Source organism: Dendrobium catenatum, unplaced genomic scaffold, assembly GCF_001605985.2.
Source record: "Dendrobium catenatum unplaced genomic scaffold, ASM160598v2 fragScaff_scaffold_1220, whole genome shotgun sequence".
Taxonomy (NCBI): domain Eukaryota; kingdom Viridiplantae; phylum Streptophyta; class Magnoliopsida; order Asparagales; family Orchidaceae; genus Dendrobium; species Dendrobium catenatum.
In genome coordinates, this window is record NW_021319682.1 from 13,035,960 (window position 1) to 13,054,393 (window position 18,434).

The following is an 18,434-nucleotide window of genomic DNA, read 5'->3' on the forward strand; positions in this document are numbered from 1 at the left end:
GTGCATTGTATATTTCTAATAATTTTTTTACTGAATGGAAATCAATTATTATTTTGAAGAAATAAACTAGATAGCTGCATATGTAGGCTATGCTTGTGCATCCGGACAAGAATATGGGAAAGCCATTAGCAAGTGAATCATTCAAGAAGCTACAGTGTGCTTATGAGGCAAGTTATACCTAAAAATTGAAGCCTTGATGCTCATTGGCCCTTTTTTTTTGCTGCTCTACATATTTTGATTGTAATTGAAAATGGTATCTGATCTCTTCTACAACTTAAAATGCGCTATTTGCCAGGTTCTTTCAGATTTTACAAAGAAGAAAAATTATGATGAGCAATTGAGGAAAGAAGAGTCTGGTAGAGTGGTTCAACGATCTTGCAGCTCCTCTAGACAGGTTTAGCTTCTTCTCTGTTATTTTAACAAGGGTTTTTTATATTTTAAGGAATGATTGAAATCCCAATATTCATCTTTCTATCAATTTGTTTGATATGGAATACTTTGGTATATTTGCATTGCAATGCTGTTTTATTGGTGTTGAATTTTTTTATAATTTCCCACTTCCATCTAATTTCCACCTGTTATTTTCTGTGGATATTTGACTCTTCATTTTTATATATTCTTCTTTTTTGATCTAGAGAAAATATATGCAGTGCTTGTTCGCATGTATTGCAGGATGGTGTTGATTTTCATTCGGAAGAGTCCAGGCGCATAGACTGCACAAAATGTGGGCACTCGCATATTTGGATTTGCATCAAAAGAAGTAAATCCAGTGCTAGGTGGTGCCAGGTCTGGTTAAATTTAAACGCAACACGTTGATATTTCTTTTCTTATGTAATGGGAATATTATTTTTTACTTGAAATGTTTTAATGATATATGTGGGCATCAGGACTGTTCTCAGTATCATCAAGCTAAAGATGGCGATGGATGGGTGGAATATAGGCTATCTTCTATCTTCTCAGCTTCCCAAAAGGTATTTTAATTTGAAAACATATGGGTAACTTTCTTTACTGAGTAGTGCTATGCTCAGTGCTTGCCGAATCAGCAGACTTAGGCTTCATTTGGGATGATTTTCTTCCTACTTCTAAAAATTTTTATTAGAAAACCGCTTTAAGAAGCATTAAAAAAGCCGTCCCCAATGAAGCTTTAGTTTTTCACTTCTTTTTCTATACAGTTGATAACATTGCATGATTTAATATAGCGAGGTCATGTTCAAAACTAGTGAACTCGCCAAGCTTTATATTACTCATTTTCCTTGATCTCTTACATAAAATTATGGAAATGATGCTTAATATTAATGAATTATTGAATTTATGTTATAACATTTGTTTAAGACTTGAATTAGTCGTCTATCAAGCCAATTAAATGAAGCAGACTGATGACAGCCATACTAAGAAAGCCAATTAATTCCCTTAGGGTCAGCTAGTTGATCCTAGAGTAGGTCCATTTGTGGGGTCAGCCCTCTTAGGGTTGTATTTTGTTCTTCTCTCTCCTTGTATTTAGGATTTGGTTACCTAGTACCTAGGAAATTTGGTATTGGATTTTAGAATTTAAGGAGATCCTTGATTCTTGAAATTGGTTAGGATTTTAATAGGTGTTAATTGATGCAACTAAAGTCAGATTTTCAAATTTGAAATATCAGATTTGAGTTTTCCTCGTCTATTCTCTCTCTCTCTCTCTCTCTCTCTCTCTCTCTCATCTTTTTACAATGATATTTTGAAATTCAAATTTATTTGAATCCAAAATTGAATGACTTTCCAAATTAACAAAATCTAATTTAGGAAGGTAATCAAGAGGCTATTTTGAATTCAAAATTCAAAATTTGTGGAGGAGGGAAGAGGCTAGGGGTGAGGTGGTCGGCCGACTATGGAGGTGGAGGGGTTGATGTTTGATCCAAAAGAAAAGTTAACCAAAATCAAACGAAATAAAACAAAAACGGATGGTGAATGATGGAGACTATATATGAGAGGACGGATAACAAAGAGAAAAAATAAAATAAAAACGATACAAACCACGAGCCCGGACTCTTCCTGCAGCTGGTGGGTACTACGTTGCCCTCCCCGAGGGACTTCAATCCACGAGCCTGGATCCATCCCGCGGCTGGTGGAAACAAGATTGTCCTCCCATAGGACTTTTCCTCTCCAGAACTCACACAGAGATCAAGATAAAGGCTCTAATTCTTTTTTTTTTTAATAATCCATCATTGTCTAATACAAGAGCAAAGAACTCTATATATAGGCCTTAAAACAAAAAAAAGACAACTTTGTCCCTTGGGCTTATATAAAACAAGTCCCTTAAGTAAGGGTAAAAAAAGGAAAATGCATAATTAAATTAAAATTTCAATTAATAAACTAAGATAAAATGAAGGGATCTCGACAGTCGATCTTCGTCTCTTCCTTTGATTAATGTCCACTGTCGGATGTCCGTATCAATCTCCCTGGGTGGAAAAGAGCTCGACTCCGTCGAGTCCGCACCTCAGGTAACCATGCTCTGATACCAAACTGATGTAGAACGAATATGGGGGGAGGGTTTGAATAATTAAAATCTGAATTTAATTTCAGATCTCAAAAAAAGGGTAAGTGGAGGGAAAATTTGAATTTCAAATCACCTTAATTTTGAAGGGATTAATTGGGATTTGATGAGGGATGGGGACCGGTGGTTACTAGGGGTGATTGGAGTTGATTGAGGGCCTTAATGGAGAGGCATTAATTAGAGAGGAGGTGAGAGAGGGGTCCGACCATATGGGGAGGGAGGAGAAGTGTCCACATACAATGTATGTGGATCAAACATTAAATGGTAATGGGCGAATTAAATCTGAAATTAATTTTAGATTGTGAGTAATTTGAGAGGCTCACTAATGTAGAATTTATTAAATTGGAAATGTTTTGAAATTCAAATTTATTTGAATCCAAAATTGAATGACTTTCCAAATTAACAAAATCTAATTTAGGAAGGTAATCAAGAGGCTATTTTGAATTCAAAATTCAAAATTTGTGGATGGAAGAGGCTAGGGGTGAGGTGGTCGGCCGACTATGGAGGTGGAGGGGTTGATTTTTGATCCAAAAGAAAAGTTAACTAAAATCAAATGAAATAAAACAAAAATGGATGGTGAATGATGGAGACTATAGATGAGAGGACGAATAACAAAGAGAAAAATAAAATAAAAACGATACAAACCACGAGCCCGGACTCTTCCTACAGCTGGTGGGTACTACGTTGCCCTCCCCAAGGGACTTCAATCCACGAGCCTGGATCCATCCCGCGGCTGGTGGAAACAAGATTGTCCTCCCATAGGACTTTCCCTCTCCAGAACTCACACAGAGATCAAGTCAAAGGCTCTAATTCTTTTTTTTTTTTAATAATCCATCATTGTCTAATACAAGAGCAAAGACCTCTATGTTCCTCCCTCGCTTTTGTCGTTACTAAGGGAGGATAGTGATAGAGTGGATGCTCCTCTGTAGGTTTTCTCTTGTATTTTCCTTATTGTCATCTTAATGCAAGTGCAACTTTCAAAAAAAAAAAAGAGAAAAGACCTCTATATGTAGGCCTTAAAAGAAACTAAAAGACAACTTTGCCCCTTGGGCTTACATAAAACAAGTCCCTTAAGTAAGGGTAAAAAAAAGGAAAATGCATAATTAAATTAAAATTACAATTAATAAACTAAGATAAAATGAATGGATCTCGGCCGTCGATCTTCGTCTCTTCCTTTGATTAATGTCCACCGTCGGATGTCCGCATAAGGAAAGCTTCCAAACAATCGAACTCCACTCTGGAAGGTTTTGGTTAGCTAAACTTTTTCCAGAACAGTAATTTTGTTTGTTGGTAAAGAAACTGCAATCATTTCAACGGAAGGTTTTGCATAACAATAATTGAAGGATGGGAATTATCCAGGGCTTATCTAGAATTCTTTACTAGTCTTACTTGCAGGACTTTTGGAACATTTAACTAACTTCTGGGTACTTCCTGCATTTAATTTTGGATTATCTTTCCAGAATTAGAGCGCAAATGTTCTACTTGTAATGGAAAATAATGAATTCAAGAACTAGCATTGCAGAGTCATGACGTATCATGATATTCTACTTACCAATGTGAGAAACCATCTCGCATGTGTGTTAATCTAAATGGGGAGGAGATGGAGGATAAAGAAGTTCATTTGCAAGAGTTTTCATGAGAGAATCAACTATTCTAGATATTCTAAATGGGGAGGAGATGGAGGATAAAGAAGTTCATTTGCAGAGTCATGACGAATCATGATATTCTACTTACCAATGTGAGAAACCATCTCACATGTGTGTTAATCTAAATGGGGAGGAGATGGAGGATAAAGAAGTTCATTTGCAAGACTTTTCATGAGAGAATCAACTACCTTCAGACTAGGCATTAAGCTTGAGTTGCCAAAACTTACGACGGGATAGTTCATGCTAAGAAGGTTGATAGCTATTCTAGCATTTTGAGACCTACTTTTCATTTTTAAGATCAAGAGTTGTAAGGAGCACATTGATTCTTGGAGGGCGTTAGCAAAATCAACTAGGAAGTAGAAGAAAATTCGTATAAGTTATTAGAAATATTTAAGTCTTGCATAGTTTAAAATTGCGCAATAAGAGGCGCGCCTCTGCGCAATTCTACCCTAAAGAGCCTCATTGCTTAAGCAATTTCGGGTCTGAGTGAGGCTTACACCTCATGGATCCTGAGGCACGCTTAATTGTGCAATTTTGGATGAGGCTTACACCTCATGGAGCTCCCACACACTTAGGCTTTGTTTGTTTGAGCGTTTTTTTGCCTTTTCCGTTTTTGGAAACGGAGGAATTTTTTTTTGTTTGGTTCGTCAAATCACGTTCCCAATAACTCCTTTTTTTTCATTTTTTTGCAGTTTTTAGATAGCTTTTTATATATGTTTCTCCGTTACAAAACTCCATTTTCTGAACTAATGTTTTTTAAAACTTGTCTTTTACAAAAGCACCAAAAAAACAAACGAAGCCTTAACTTCTTAAAAAAAAAGTCATTTCATCCATCTCTTCTTTCCGCCTACCCGAACTGAACGGAAGAGCTCTGCACGTCCTAGCTTCTCTCACCCGGCCTTCCCGCCACCTCTCCCGCCGGTGAGCAACTTGAGTCCGGCCGCCCTCTACGACACCTCTACTATGGGTTTTAGGTATTTTTTTAATTCAATGTTTGATTTTTCAAGTTATATAAAATCTAGGGTTTAAAGTTTTTTGATATTTTTGGTTTGATTTTGCATTTGTGCATTAGGAAACATGGTTAGGGGAAAGGAAAAGTCAAATATGTCATTGTGGAGGGACCCTTCTTGGAAGTACAGTGTACATGTTGATGTAGGCGGTGGCGAGAAGACATACGTGTGTTTGAAATGCAATTTTTGTGATGAGACATGATTGGATTTTAAATGTTCTTTCTTATTTGTACTTTGGAAGTTTTGACTTTTAATAGACTTCAAGTTGTGATTTTACTTTGAATTATGCTATGAGATGCATATATTGCATCTATTTTATTGTTTTCCATTAAGTTCACTTCTCATTTAGATGTTTTTATTGTATCATAGACTCTTAGTGTTATTTACCTGCTAGAATACTTAAATTCCCATTTACGCAATTCTTCGTCCGTGAGGCTTACGCCTCGCACCGCCTCAAGGCTTATTGATGGGGACATCAGATTTCGACACGTGTACCATCGCCGACGGCGCAGATCGATGGCTACGATCCAGAGCCTCTACTTCTGAGTTATTTACAGCTTATGTCATGTGTACTTCTTTAGTTTTCCTAGTTTGCCCCTGAGGGCATTGTTCTACTTATGTAGCCTAGAGGGTGTTTATGTCTTTTCATTTTCTTTATTTTGAGCCTCCTTATATGAGGCATGATGTATTGTAAGAATTTAGTTTTGGTTGAATGAAAATTATCCCCTTGTTCTCTTTGTGAGTGCATTTCCCTTTGATCTCTTAGTGAGTTCAAAGGGAGAACTAGATCTCTTAGTGAGTTCTAGAATTAGTCCAAGCTCATTGTGTGGAGGTAGAGTCGTGAAGAAATATCGAGGTAAGAGATTCCAAAGTCAGAGAAATCGCAGCTTTCTTCAGTTTCCTCTTCCCTCCCTAGTGCCGTCGCCCCCCTTGGGATCTAGCCAGGCCGACGGCTTCACAGACCAACCCGCCCCTGTAAGCTCCTCCCGCCGGCTTGCCAAACCCCACCCGGCGGCCTGCCCAGCTCCACCCGCCGACCCCTTTTCCGTCCAGCAACCGCCGGCCAACCCTCAGCCGCCGGCTCCCTTCCACATTGCCGCCGCCTCCCTATCTCCCTCCTCTTTCAATTTTCAAAATTCTGAATTCAGGAGTTTCTATGGCCATTAAAGGTTTCCTAAATTGTTCCCTTGATTATTGCAATCAAATAAATTGGAATTGAGCTTGAATTCGAAATTCAAATCCAATTCATTTAATTGCTTTAATTTAGAAACCTCCTATTACATTTAAAACTGAAATTTTAATCTCAGATTTTGCTTAAATTCTGAAATTGATTTCGTGGTCCCCACTTGCCTAAATTAAACTCCTCCCTCTTCTCTCTCTATGGCCGGCCCCTTCATTGGGCCCCTTTCTCTCTCCTAATCACCCTATTAACTCCACAAAATCAGCCCCCAATTCCCCTCTCTTGGCCGCCCATCCATCTTTGAGATTTAATTGAATTTCAAATTAAATCACCCCCATTAAACTACCTAAAATTTGAAATTACTCAGAATTTCTGCACCCCATCATTGGCTCCTCCACCTTGGCCGAACTCCTCTAGCCCGCCAACGCTAGACCTTTGCCCCCCAAGTCACGAGCCGCTTCTCTCCCTTTGATTGAGAACTCCTAGCGACAACCTCCCATCTTCATCTTCAAATATGCATGGAGGAGCCCGAGTGGAACTTCGGATTTGAGTACGACAACCACGGAAGGGTTAATATTCTCCGATCACCATTCTTCGACGTCGGCTTCGACTTTGATGACACGGTCGAGGAATACTTGGATCGGATCCTACCAACACTAGTGGAGTCTATCGACGACCACTTCTCCGTCTACACGTGGATAATTGAAGGCCGTTCCCCCACTTCTTCGAATCCAATTCCCGGACCGGCGACAAGTCCTCTCAAGATCACTTGCCTATTAGTAGCGTCGCTAAGTCTACTTACGGTTCTCTTCCGCTAGCCGCCACTATAAGTATGAGTGACGGATCTTAAGGTGAAGGATCTAAATCTTAAATTTGGGGCTTTGTTAGTCTTAGCCATTTGTATTACTTGAATTATTGATGTTATTTTGAAAGTCTTCTAATCTCTAAATGTGCTTTCTTGTCATTACTTAATTTATCGTCATCTAATTCGTGAACTCAACTTGATTAAGCAAAGAGCTTTGGTAGCAAGTTTTGAATCAATACTTCAATTATTTTCTAAGTGCAATTCGCAATTCATCGCATGATTGTATCACATCATTTGTGGTATCAGAGCATGGTTACCATGCTTGACATGTTTAGAAAGCATCCTAGGGTTTAGTTCTTGTGGTTGTTCAAAACTTTCATGCATATCATTGCTTAGATAGAATTTATTTCACTGTTTTTGTTACTGTTCTTGTATTTCCTGCAAGAATCTAGTTGAATTAGGTCATATTAGCTAGCATCTTAGTGTTGGCCTTTTGTTTGGAAGGTTCTTAAGTGTTTAGAGCAACTACGCCTTGGTGTAACCCTACTGTCCTCACATTTCCTGCAGCTGTTTTCACTGTTAGGGAGTCTAAGCACTTGTTGACTGCTGCCCTTTTAAATTCCTGCAGTATTTATAGGCTGTTGGGAGTCTTTAACTTAAGTCCTAGGTGCTGTCCACACCATAGGAGCCTCTCTGAACACTTAGAAATTTTTCCTAGTTGCTGTAGTTTGCTGTCCGCTCAGTTTCAGCCTCAGTTAGCAACCTTTAAGTGCTGTAACTTACCTTTTTCCTTGCTGCCCCTCTCCAATGAACCACCCATAGCATTCCCCAACCTTAACCAATGGACCCGGAGCACTTGCAAGCGACTTTAGACCTCATAGTGGGGCAACTGGGATCGGTTACACAACAGATCCGCAACACCCAAACTGATTTAGCTGACTTTAGACGCCATACTAGCGACCGACTAGATAATATCGAGCGTATGAGAAACCCTGCCATCTACACACCGTCGAGACCTCACTCACCTTATGGCGAGGGCAACAGACCCGATTATGACCAACCTCGCGATCCCGGACATCTTCAAGACCACTACCAACATAACCCAAGACCCCACCAAGAGCCCATAGGGAACGACAACCCTTGGAGAGACAACGACGCTCAATTACTGAAAAACATTAGGAGTGATGCCCCAACATATGACGGGACCCTTGACCCTCAAGTTTTCCTGGATTGGCTCAAATCGATGGATAGCTACTTTAAATGGTACAACATCTCTGAAGCAAAGAAAGTCAGATTTGCTGAAATGAAACTCACTGGTCGAGCCAACCTTTACTGGACCAACTTGGAAAACATGCGTGAATCTCGAGGAGAACATCTGATAAACGATTGGAGGACTATGAAACATGAACTTAGGAGAAAATACTTACCACCTTCCTACTACCCTAAGCTTCTAGATAAGTGGAATCGGCTAACCCAGGGGAGCAAGTCCAACAAAGATTACATCTCCGCCTTCGACGATTTCCTGATTCGTTGCAACGGCGAGGAATCCGCTACCCCAACACAAATCCTGTCTATGTTTAGAGCTGGCCTTCGGGAAGATCTTCGCACCGAACTGTTTGCTAGAGGAATAGACACGCTAGAGGCCGCCTGCAGCCTTGTACTTGACTTAAAGGAGTCCAAAACCCATTCCCACACTAGGCAGTTTGACTCCCGACCCAACCCGTATCGTTCTTCCACCAGCCAGCCTCAAAGTCGACCCACAAACTCGACTGGTAGCCGACCCGCTGCTAGTTCAACCCCTCATCGTCCGGACCTTAAAGGTAAAGCACCCGAACGAGACACTCCCAGACCCAATTCGGGAACCAAATGCTATAGGTGTCATGGATACGGGCACATCGCCTCGCAGTGTTCCAGTCCCTCAGATACTGGAGACACTACTTACTGCCACAAGAATTTGTAATATTCTCAGACCACGAAGCCTTGAGATACATCAATTCCCAGAAGAAACTCAATGCCCGCCATGATCATTGGGTTGAATTCCTACAAGAATACACTTACACGATTAGACATAAGGCCGGATCTGAGAATAAAGCGGCGGATGCGCTTAGTAGGAGGCTGATGATTACTCAAGGAATGAGAACTGAGGTTACCGGATTTGAACGCCTTAAGGACGATTACTTAGACTGCCCTGACTTCAAAGAAACATATTCCCTACTGACTAGCGGGGAAGATCTAGTTATAAATGACTTTCTCGTACAAGATGGCTATTTGTTCAAATCGCAAAAACTCTGTATTCCCAACACTTCACTTAGGGAATTTCTAGTTTGGGAGTTACATGCCGGAGGTTTAGCTGGCCATTTCGAGCAAGCCAAAAATATTGCTGCAGTAGAGAATCGATTTTATTGGCCCACTATTGGATCGGATCCGACCAACACTAGTGGAGTCCATCGACGACCACTTCTCCGTCTACACGTGAATCATTGAAGGCCGTCCCCCCACTTCTCCGAATCCGATTCCCGGCCCGGCGACAAGTCCTCTCAAGATCACTTGCCTATTAGTAGCGTCGCTAAGTCTACTTACGGTTCTCTTCCGCTAGCCACCACTATAAGTATGAGTGACGGATCTTAAGGTGAAGGATCTAAATCTTAAATTTGGGGCTTTGTTAGTCTTAGCCATTTGTATTACTTGAATTATTGATGTTATTTTGAAAGTCTTCTAATCTCTAAATGTGCTTTCTTGTCATTACTTAATTTATCGTCATCTAATTCGTGAACTCAACTTGATTAAGCAAAGAGCTTTGGTAGCAAGTTTTGAATCAATACTTCTATTGTTTTCTAAGTGCAATTCGCAATTCATCGCATGATTGTATCACATCACTTATGCCTCACCTCACGGATGAAAAATGTCTCGAGGCTTATTTACACAGTTTTAAACCTTGAAGTCTTGTTATGATAACTGATAAGCACATGATTGCTTGCACTTACCAAGAATTTGCTTGGTTTAGTGCACTTGGGGAAGGATATATTGAAAGTTGAAGGATGAAGTATCAAGTCCATTCCAGATTTTACGAAAGATTGGTGGAAATGCATTTCAGTTTGGTTTTCCTTCTTGCATGAGCATCTACTTGTTATCAATATTGAAAATTTAAAGTTATTTGAACAAACATTGCTAGTTAATGAAGTGGAATATATGAGGGTGATTTCTACAGTTGAGGGTAATATTTGTCTTGATGATCTACTAAAAGGCGACCTCATTGTGGATATAAGGACCACGTCAAAGCTATGTGGATTAAAGATTACCAAAACTGAACAAACTTTAAGACTAGTCAAGTGGTAGTCAAAGGTAGGAGTTTGACTCTTCCCCCTTTAATACTAATTGCAGGAGTGAATGAAGCCAAATCGAAGGGTGGGGGACATGATCCAAGCAGACCTGAACCAATTAAGGAGCTATTAACTAGATGATTGTAAGCTATTGTCCTAGGATTAGATGAGGGTATTTAAAAAAAGCTAACAATAATATTTTTGATAGTAAGACTCAAGATCTCAATATTTTGAATATGCATGGGAAAACTAATATTATATGAAAAAAGTAGCTAGTAATATTAATAATGTTACAAACTATATACTTGAGTATAAAAAGGAAAAGTTTCTAATAATAAAATAATTTGTGGTGGAATCAAAATATACAAGAAAATATAAAAAATAAGAAGCATTTTTATGAAAATTGGTTTGAATGTAAAAGCTCAGAAAATCGGTAAAGATATAGAAGAGACCCATAAAGAGTCCAAGAAAGCAAGATGCGATGCAAAAGTTTAGCTTTTAATGATTTATAAAATTGATTTGATACTAAGGAGGATGAAAGATGTATATATAAATTAGCCAAACAAAAATATAGAAGTAAAAATCTAATTCAAGTGAAGTGCATTAAGGATGGAGATCTAAAAGTGCCTTTATGAGAAGAGGATATTCAACATAGATGAATGAGATATTTTAATAAACTTTTCAATGAAGATTATGAGAATGTGATTGACTTGAGTGACCTTAGCACCCTAAATGAAAATAGGGTTTTTTATTTTTATCATCATATTAATAAAACCTAAGTTGAAGAGAATTTAAGAAAATGAAATGTGATAAAACTATTGGACCTGATGATATTCCAATAGAGGTGTGGAAATGTTTAGGAGATGGAGGAATTATTGGCTTACTAAACTTTTTATTATTATTTTGAAGACTAAAAAAATGCCATTTGAGTGAAAAATGAGTGTGTTGATTCTTATTTTTTAAGAATAAAAGTGATACACAAGAGTGTGTGAATTATAGAGAATTTAAGTTAGTGTGTCATACATTAAAACTATGAGAGAGAGAGTTATTGAGCATAGGTTATAACGTGATATTAATGTTTCTCAAAATCAATTTGGATTCATGGTGAGGAGATCTACTATGAAATCTATACATTTATTGAGAGGTATGTTGGAGAAGTATAAAGAGAATGAGGAGGATATACATATGATATTTATTGATTTAGTGAAAGCATATGATAAAGTTTCAAGAGAAGTTCTCTGGAGAACTCTAGAGAAGAAATGAGTTAATAATGGTTATATTCAATTTATCAAGGATATTTATGCATGAGTTGTTACTTGTGTTCAAACACAAGGTGGTTTGACTAAGTATTTTTCTTTTTTAGTTGGATTACGTTAAGAATCAACTTTAAGCCCATATCTTTTTACTTTAGTCATGGATGTTCTTACTAGACATTTGTAAGAGAATGTACCTTGGTGTATGCTTTTTGTTGTTGATATTCTTCTTGTTGATAAGACCAGAGAGGGAGTTGAAGGAAAACTTGAATTATGTTGGTCCTAAAAGTTTTCGTTTGAGTAGATCCAAAAATACATGGAGTGTAATTTTAATAGTAATAAATCTAGTGTGGGAATTGTGACTTTGGAGGCAATCAAGCTATTAAAAAGAGTATGCAGTTTAGATATCTCAGGTTTATAGTTCAAAGTGATGGTGAAATAGATAGGGATATTATTAAGTGGAATTTAAGTTAAATGGTTGAAGTGGAGGAATGCATTGGGTCTGTTATGTGATAGAAAAGTAGCCCTCAAACTTAAGGGAAAATTCTATAAGATGGTGGTGAGACCTGCAATTTTTTTACACAAAATGTTGGCCATTAAAAGAGAAGCATAAAATTAAGTTTTACACAGTTTCCGTACAAAAGCATGCCTTTTTCGGGCATTCGAATATAAATAATTGAATAATACACCATAACAATCTCCAATCGAACGACATTCGCCGGTTTGCAGTAGATGCAAAAAGGCGACAACTAAATGCCCTAAATCCTAAATCCTAACAACTATTTTGAAATAAACCACAAACAAAGTATGTAGCTTTGTCATTTCAATATATTCAATGATAAAGTGCCACTTTGGAGATAAAATTGACCTTACAAATCGGCCTAACTGACGAAGATAGCGATCCTTGTTCGAAGATGGAGAGTGCCTGAACTGAAAGGAGTGCAATCCTTGTTCAACGATGAAAAGTGACCCGACTTCGAATGTGGGGACTTTTGGTTTGTCGCAATTTTAAAATTTTCACCTTGAGACCAATAGACTGGGTCAGATCGTCGGGCCGCATGTATCAGCATTTAATTGGTGTCCGGACTCCGCACGTAATAATTTCTCCTATTTTTGACATGGCGTGCATTGTCTCTGATTTGGTCTTGATTTTGGCAAAACATCTTTTATCTCTCTCTCTCTGTGTATATATATATATATATATATATATATATATATATATATGTTTGTTAGTGTTATTTGTTTGCCTATCAAAATCCAAAATGAATATGCTCAACCTTTACTTTATCAATAAATAAATAATTGAATAAAAGACTCTCTCTTTAAAGTTGTGTATCAAGAACCTGGCTGCTCATCACTAGCTTGGGGGATTGGTGAAATAAGCTTACGTTTGCTGTGTGTGCAATAGAAATTTGTCAACCGTTAGTTCATAATATCTGAAGAGTTCCTTTTAATGACCAGGTCGAAATACCCCGTGCCTTTGTCTGTGCTGAGAGCAAGATATTTGACGTGTCTGAATGGGCTAGTTGCCAGGTTGGTAAATTTTCATTTGTATATGCAAATTTTTTTTTTTTTTGTGCATCAAAGTGTTATAACTTTGTTTGGACTTTTGTTTTATGCCTTCTACTCAATATTTTTTAAAAATAAGTTATCACTAGCTAGCATGAATGCGGCTTAAAAGGTAGATCTTTTCAGTCTCTTATAGTCTTTGTATTAAAGTGAAGTTTTGCATCTTTTTAAAAGAATATCTTTCTAAGACTAATTTGATGCATTCTCGGGCAATATGTTATAACATCCTGGCTTCTAAATCCTGATGCTACTTCTGATATACCTTAATCCACAAGATGCTATTTTTCAAGTTTTTATCCGTATAATATTACTCTTATATCATCTCCTGAAATGCTTGTCCAAATACATTGCTTTTGGATTTTGTTTACAATGTCAGTGGCAAAGTTAATTTTCCTCAGTGTACCAGCAGTAGACTTCTTAGATCCCATATTCACCTGAATAATTTATACTAAAGGTCAGAGCATTGTTGACCATGTTTATTTGACAGTATAGTTTTCTACCTAAGATATTTGTATCATGTTCTTCTGTAACCAGCAGGTTTCAAACACAAACCTGTAAATAGGTGCATGATGCCATTAACCAACTTGGCATAGCATGCCCGCATGAGTTTGAATTCGTGATTGCGTGCATCTTTGTCTTGTATATGCGATTGAAAATGGCTGTCTCTGTTGTTTTCTGCTTCTACAAGTAATAGTTAGGCGATTAATCCATCTTAGTGGTTTCATTTAAATGTGAAAATTGGCCATTAAATTAGCAGGTTTGATGTGGTGAATTAAGGTATTTCCTAACTGTTCAAAAATAACAATTTGGATAAGTGGTTTTGGGACGCACCGCTGTGCCATTATATTTGTCTTATGCACCCTGCAATCCAACCCCCCACCCCAAAAAAAAGCACACAAGCACATATTTTCAAGTTCTAACAGATGACTTCATTTTAACATTTTTTACGTGGTTAAGACTAAGTTTGCAACAGTGATGAATATTTGAGTTGGATATCACCTTTTTCAAGGTTTATGTTAGTTTTTCATTCGATGAAAGTATGGTATGCTTTGGCTTTGTCCTCAATCTAAAATTTTCTACTTCTTCATAACTGTTCATCTTTGTTTGTTTGTCAAGTGACCTGTTCAACTTGTGTTGTTTTTTATTTAGAGCATTGATTAGGTGGTTGGATTATTGATTTTGATTGTCAATCATCTCGCTGAGAGTTATATGTTATACTTCTCTTTGGGATATCTACTTGGCAAACATATGAATTGGGGGATCTTTCGGGAGAATTCTTTGCTACCAGCTGAATGAAAATTGGGGAAGGGCTATATTATTTTTTTTCTACTTCATGTTCAAAGGTGCTGCAAAATTGAGGAGTACTTAATATTTTAGAGTTACTCCGGCTATACAACTAACCGTGTGATGTTAGGAAGATTTGCTATACCCAACGCTGTCCTATCTTCTAGTAGAAAGGTTGTTTTTGTGATTGTACTAAACTTGACATGGGTTAGGATGGCTAGTTTGAGAACATCGGCATAGGGATTTATGAGAGTTTAGAAATAGATTATACATGATGAAGGAGGCTTGCTGATGGATTGAGGGTATATAAAAGACTATTATGGAATATAAATACATTTTTAAAAAATGGCTAAAAGTAAATGTTATGAAGACTTTTAATGAATATAAATTAATTGGAAGTCTTGAATTTTAGCATTGTGCAACGAAGCTGAACCAAGTTAGACTTGATACATCAGTGGTCAAGCATGTTTTCTATTCAAGAGCTCAACCCTATGGGATAGGATCAACCAGTTGGCCGTTTTATGCAAACATACTTTTCTCTTATCAATGAGGTATTAATTTCAAAACACACAGATGTCTTGGCAATCTCCCACCCATAAAGAGGTCTCCATATCAACTATCTGATAGGAAATACTTGAGTTCGCAAGTAACCCTAAGGTAATACTTGAGTTCGCAAGCAACCCTAGTCAAAATCAGCCCAAAACAGTGAGCAAAACTGCTGTCCCAGCAGTTTTACAGCAGCTCCGCAGCAGGAAATGCACCCAAACAGAGAAAAATAAGGAAAAGAAACAAGGTTTCCACTAGTAGATGCAAGAAAACAAAGAAAGATACAACGTCCTTCGATTCGAGAGGAAGAACAACTCTCCACAAGTCTCTAGCAAACCCTAGAGCCCAAGCACACAATGAGATCTCAAACTTTTCCTTCTAATTCAAGATCCGGCCCTAATTCCCCCCTTTCCCCCTCTTTAACTCTCATCCCCATACAAAATCCCTAAACAGCCCTTCTATTCAAATTTCCCCCCCCTTTCCATTCAAATTTTCCCTCCAACCCTTGAATTAACTCCATGTGGGGCCCGCCTAGAGTAAGTAAGGATTGGAGGGGCCCGCCTAACACTATCACTCATCAAATTGAATCTTTTTAGCATCTTCAACTATCATGTATCCAAAAGAGAACTCCATTATTTGTTTCCTCCATGAGCATTTATCTGCTCCTAAATCTTGCTCAACCATAGTAGAATGGACTAAAGACACCATAGGAGGACCAAATGGTATGTATTTCTCAATTTTTGCTAAACACCTTTGGCATTGGCATCACTTTGTCATGGAATGTGAAAGTAAGGAGGACCAAAGTTGTGCTTGATGCCCAAGTTGCCAAACCTTTTTTCTTAACCACTTGGTGTTTTTGTACTAATGTATTTTTCACGTACCACCAATCACTTAGTTTAATGGTTTTTTTCTTTGATCTCGAAAGTGGAGGTCTAAGGTTCAAATTCTTCTGAGAACATATTTTTTTCTTCTCAGATATTGAAGCAAACCCAATATTTGCATGTGTTAATTCTAGATCATAGGATGATTCTTGTATTTTTGAGTCTTCATAAAGTTGCAAACTACTTATTAGGAGATTTTAAAGTCCTCAAAGTTCGCTAGTGTGTATTGGTCATCATGAAGACCAAGAGAGTTGATGGTCTTTATGTGTTTCATGGCGCAACTTTGAATGAAACAATTTCAATTTGATTTTCTTTTTCATTTGTGCACCTTGATTTGGAGAAGCTTAAGTTGGTTTACTTTTTGGTTGCAAGTCAAAGTTGGAACAAAGAAGGGCACATTATAAGGAGAGTACTAAAGATGCAAGTGGATAGATTTCATGTCACATAGCTTGTTATAGCGTCAAGTCATGCTATTGCATCATTAGAATGAGGCGATTATCACTTTAGAGTATAAAGATTCTTTGTAGGTACACTTTCATTATTAATAGATTCATTTCGGTTTGCAACTAAGGGTAGCATAAATTAGACTGAAATTATTTGGATTTGTGCTATGAAAGATAATATTGCTGTACCCAGGTGGGTAGATAAAAATTAATATTGAAGGATTAGAAATGAAAATGCGTAGAAGTAGTCTAGTGTCACATAATAGATTTAATGTTTCCTACAATACTAAGTAGGAATGAATGAAGATTTATAAAGCTCATTACAAATAGTTAGGATGCGGCTTGTGATGATGATGATTGGATGGTGATTTTCTTAGTAATGGAGCTCATGATTTGAGGCACCTAAATTTTGCAGTACTGTAGCTGCAATGTTATTTTTGGTTAATTAAGTTGATTATTGTTATGATATGATGATATCTTATCAATGTACACCTGTGGCAGTGATGAACAACCCGTATCTGCTGGAGTGTTTAACGCTACAGCTGATGCCCCGCTTCCCCTACAGCTATGGTTAATTGATTTGAGGAACACTTGAACTTATTAGCCATTTGTCCTTATATGCAGTTTCTAAAAAGAATTAACAGGTAAGGATGAAATCTGATTGCTTTTCTGATATAGAGTGTTGGGAAACAAAAAGCGGAATAATTTTTTTGGCGTACAAACCTAGTTTTCGTCATCAATTTTCATTTCATTTTTTCTTTCTTATCGTTGAAGTTTTATTTTTGGTGATTTTAATAGTTTTGCCGGTTTTGCTGATCAGTTTTTGTCTATTTATTTATTATTAAAATTCAAAAAATTGAAAATTATATCCAAGATATTAATTTCCGAGTAAATTTTACATTTTAAATTATTATTTACAAAACCTAGTAGCTTTGGGAACCTATATCATGCTAGTTATATGGTCCAATTATATTTAAAAAATATATTAGTGTCACTACCTCTCCACATGCTTATATTTCTTTGCAGTCTCCGATATTGTAACAACAATTTGTCAAGTTATAATTAATAATTATAGTTTTCATGCATTATATATATATTTAAATCTAATTAAATTTCATTATTAATTTTAAATTATTGAAATAAATATATGTAATCAACATATTAGTTAATATTCTAATTTAAAAGGATGTCGCATATATTGTGATAATGGTATTTGTATTGAATAGTATTCTTGCTTCTCGTATTAATTTATTTATAGATCGCATCAGCCATTATTTCTTAAGTGTTGAGACATGATTTGGTGGTTACTTATCCTAATTATTTCGTTTTGAAGTTTTTGTTTTTTCTAACTGAAGGGACGCGTGATGGAGCGAGGACTACCAAAATTAGTTGTTGGAAACAATGAAACACGTAAATGTGTTTTAAGTATTTAAAAAAAATCAACTTATATTAAAAAAAAAAAAAAAAAACAAAGAAACTAGAAAAAAAATAACAACATAAAAACCTTTTTATGTTTTTTAATATATTTTTGAAAGGAAGAAAAAGTGATCCCAAACATTATGATAAGGTAATAACTAACTATAAAGCAGGGTGGGTTGTTTTTGCTTGCAAGAGAATTGGAAATTTTCAGAAACCAGCTGGATGGAACTATGTCAAAGGCCTAGTCGACTAGTTGCAGGAATAAATGGCTATTAGCAGGCTTATATTGTTGAAGGTTCTTGAAGCGCTCCTAGAGTTAGCATTAAATACACAAGTAGATATTAGGAATGAATGCTAGAGGAACAATAAAAGATGTAGAGATTTTTTATGTGAAAAACTTAAAAAGGGAAAAATAATTTGGCCTTACTTTCATGTAAAGGATAGTGATAAAAAGTCAAATAAAATTAATTGAAAATGAGATAACAAGCAAATTACAGATCTCAAACACACTACAAGTTTATGTGTTTCGTTGAGATTCACCTATATCC

The 18,434-nt window shown here is 36.9% G+C and overlaps 1 protein-coding gene across 2 annotated transcripts in view; it reads left to right on the top strand.

The window, feature by feature from the left end:
- LOC110109959 overlaps positions 1-18,434 on the top strand; it is a 34,375-nt gene that overhangs the window by 11,655 nt on the left and 4,286 nt on the right. Inside the window, exons 4-9 of one of the 2 annotated variants that reach the window (XM_020841228.2) lie at positions 87-167; positions 296-394; positions 673-786; positions 888-971; positions 13,206-13,277; positions 16,969-17,897. In XM_020841228.2, the coding sequence (XP_020696887.1) occupies positions 87-167; positions 296-394; positions 673-786; positions 888-971; positions 13,206-13,277; positions 16,969-16,971 (453 nt within the window). In that variant the 3' untranslated portion in view covers positions 16,972-17,897. Of the gene's footprint in view, positions 1-86; positions 168-295; positions 395-672; positions 787-887; positions 972-13,205; positions 13,278-16,968; positions 17,898-18,434 lie in introns of those variants that run through there. The other variant, XM_020841203.2, reaches the window with a different exon arrangement.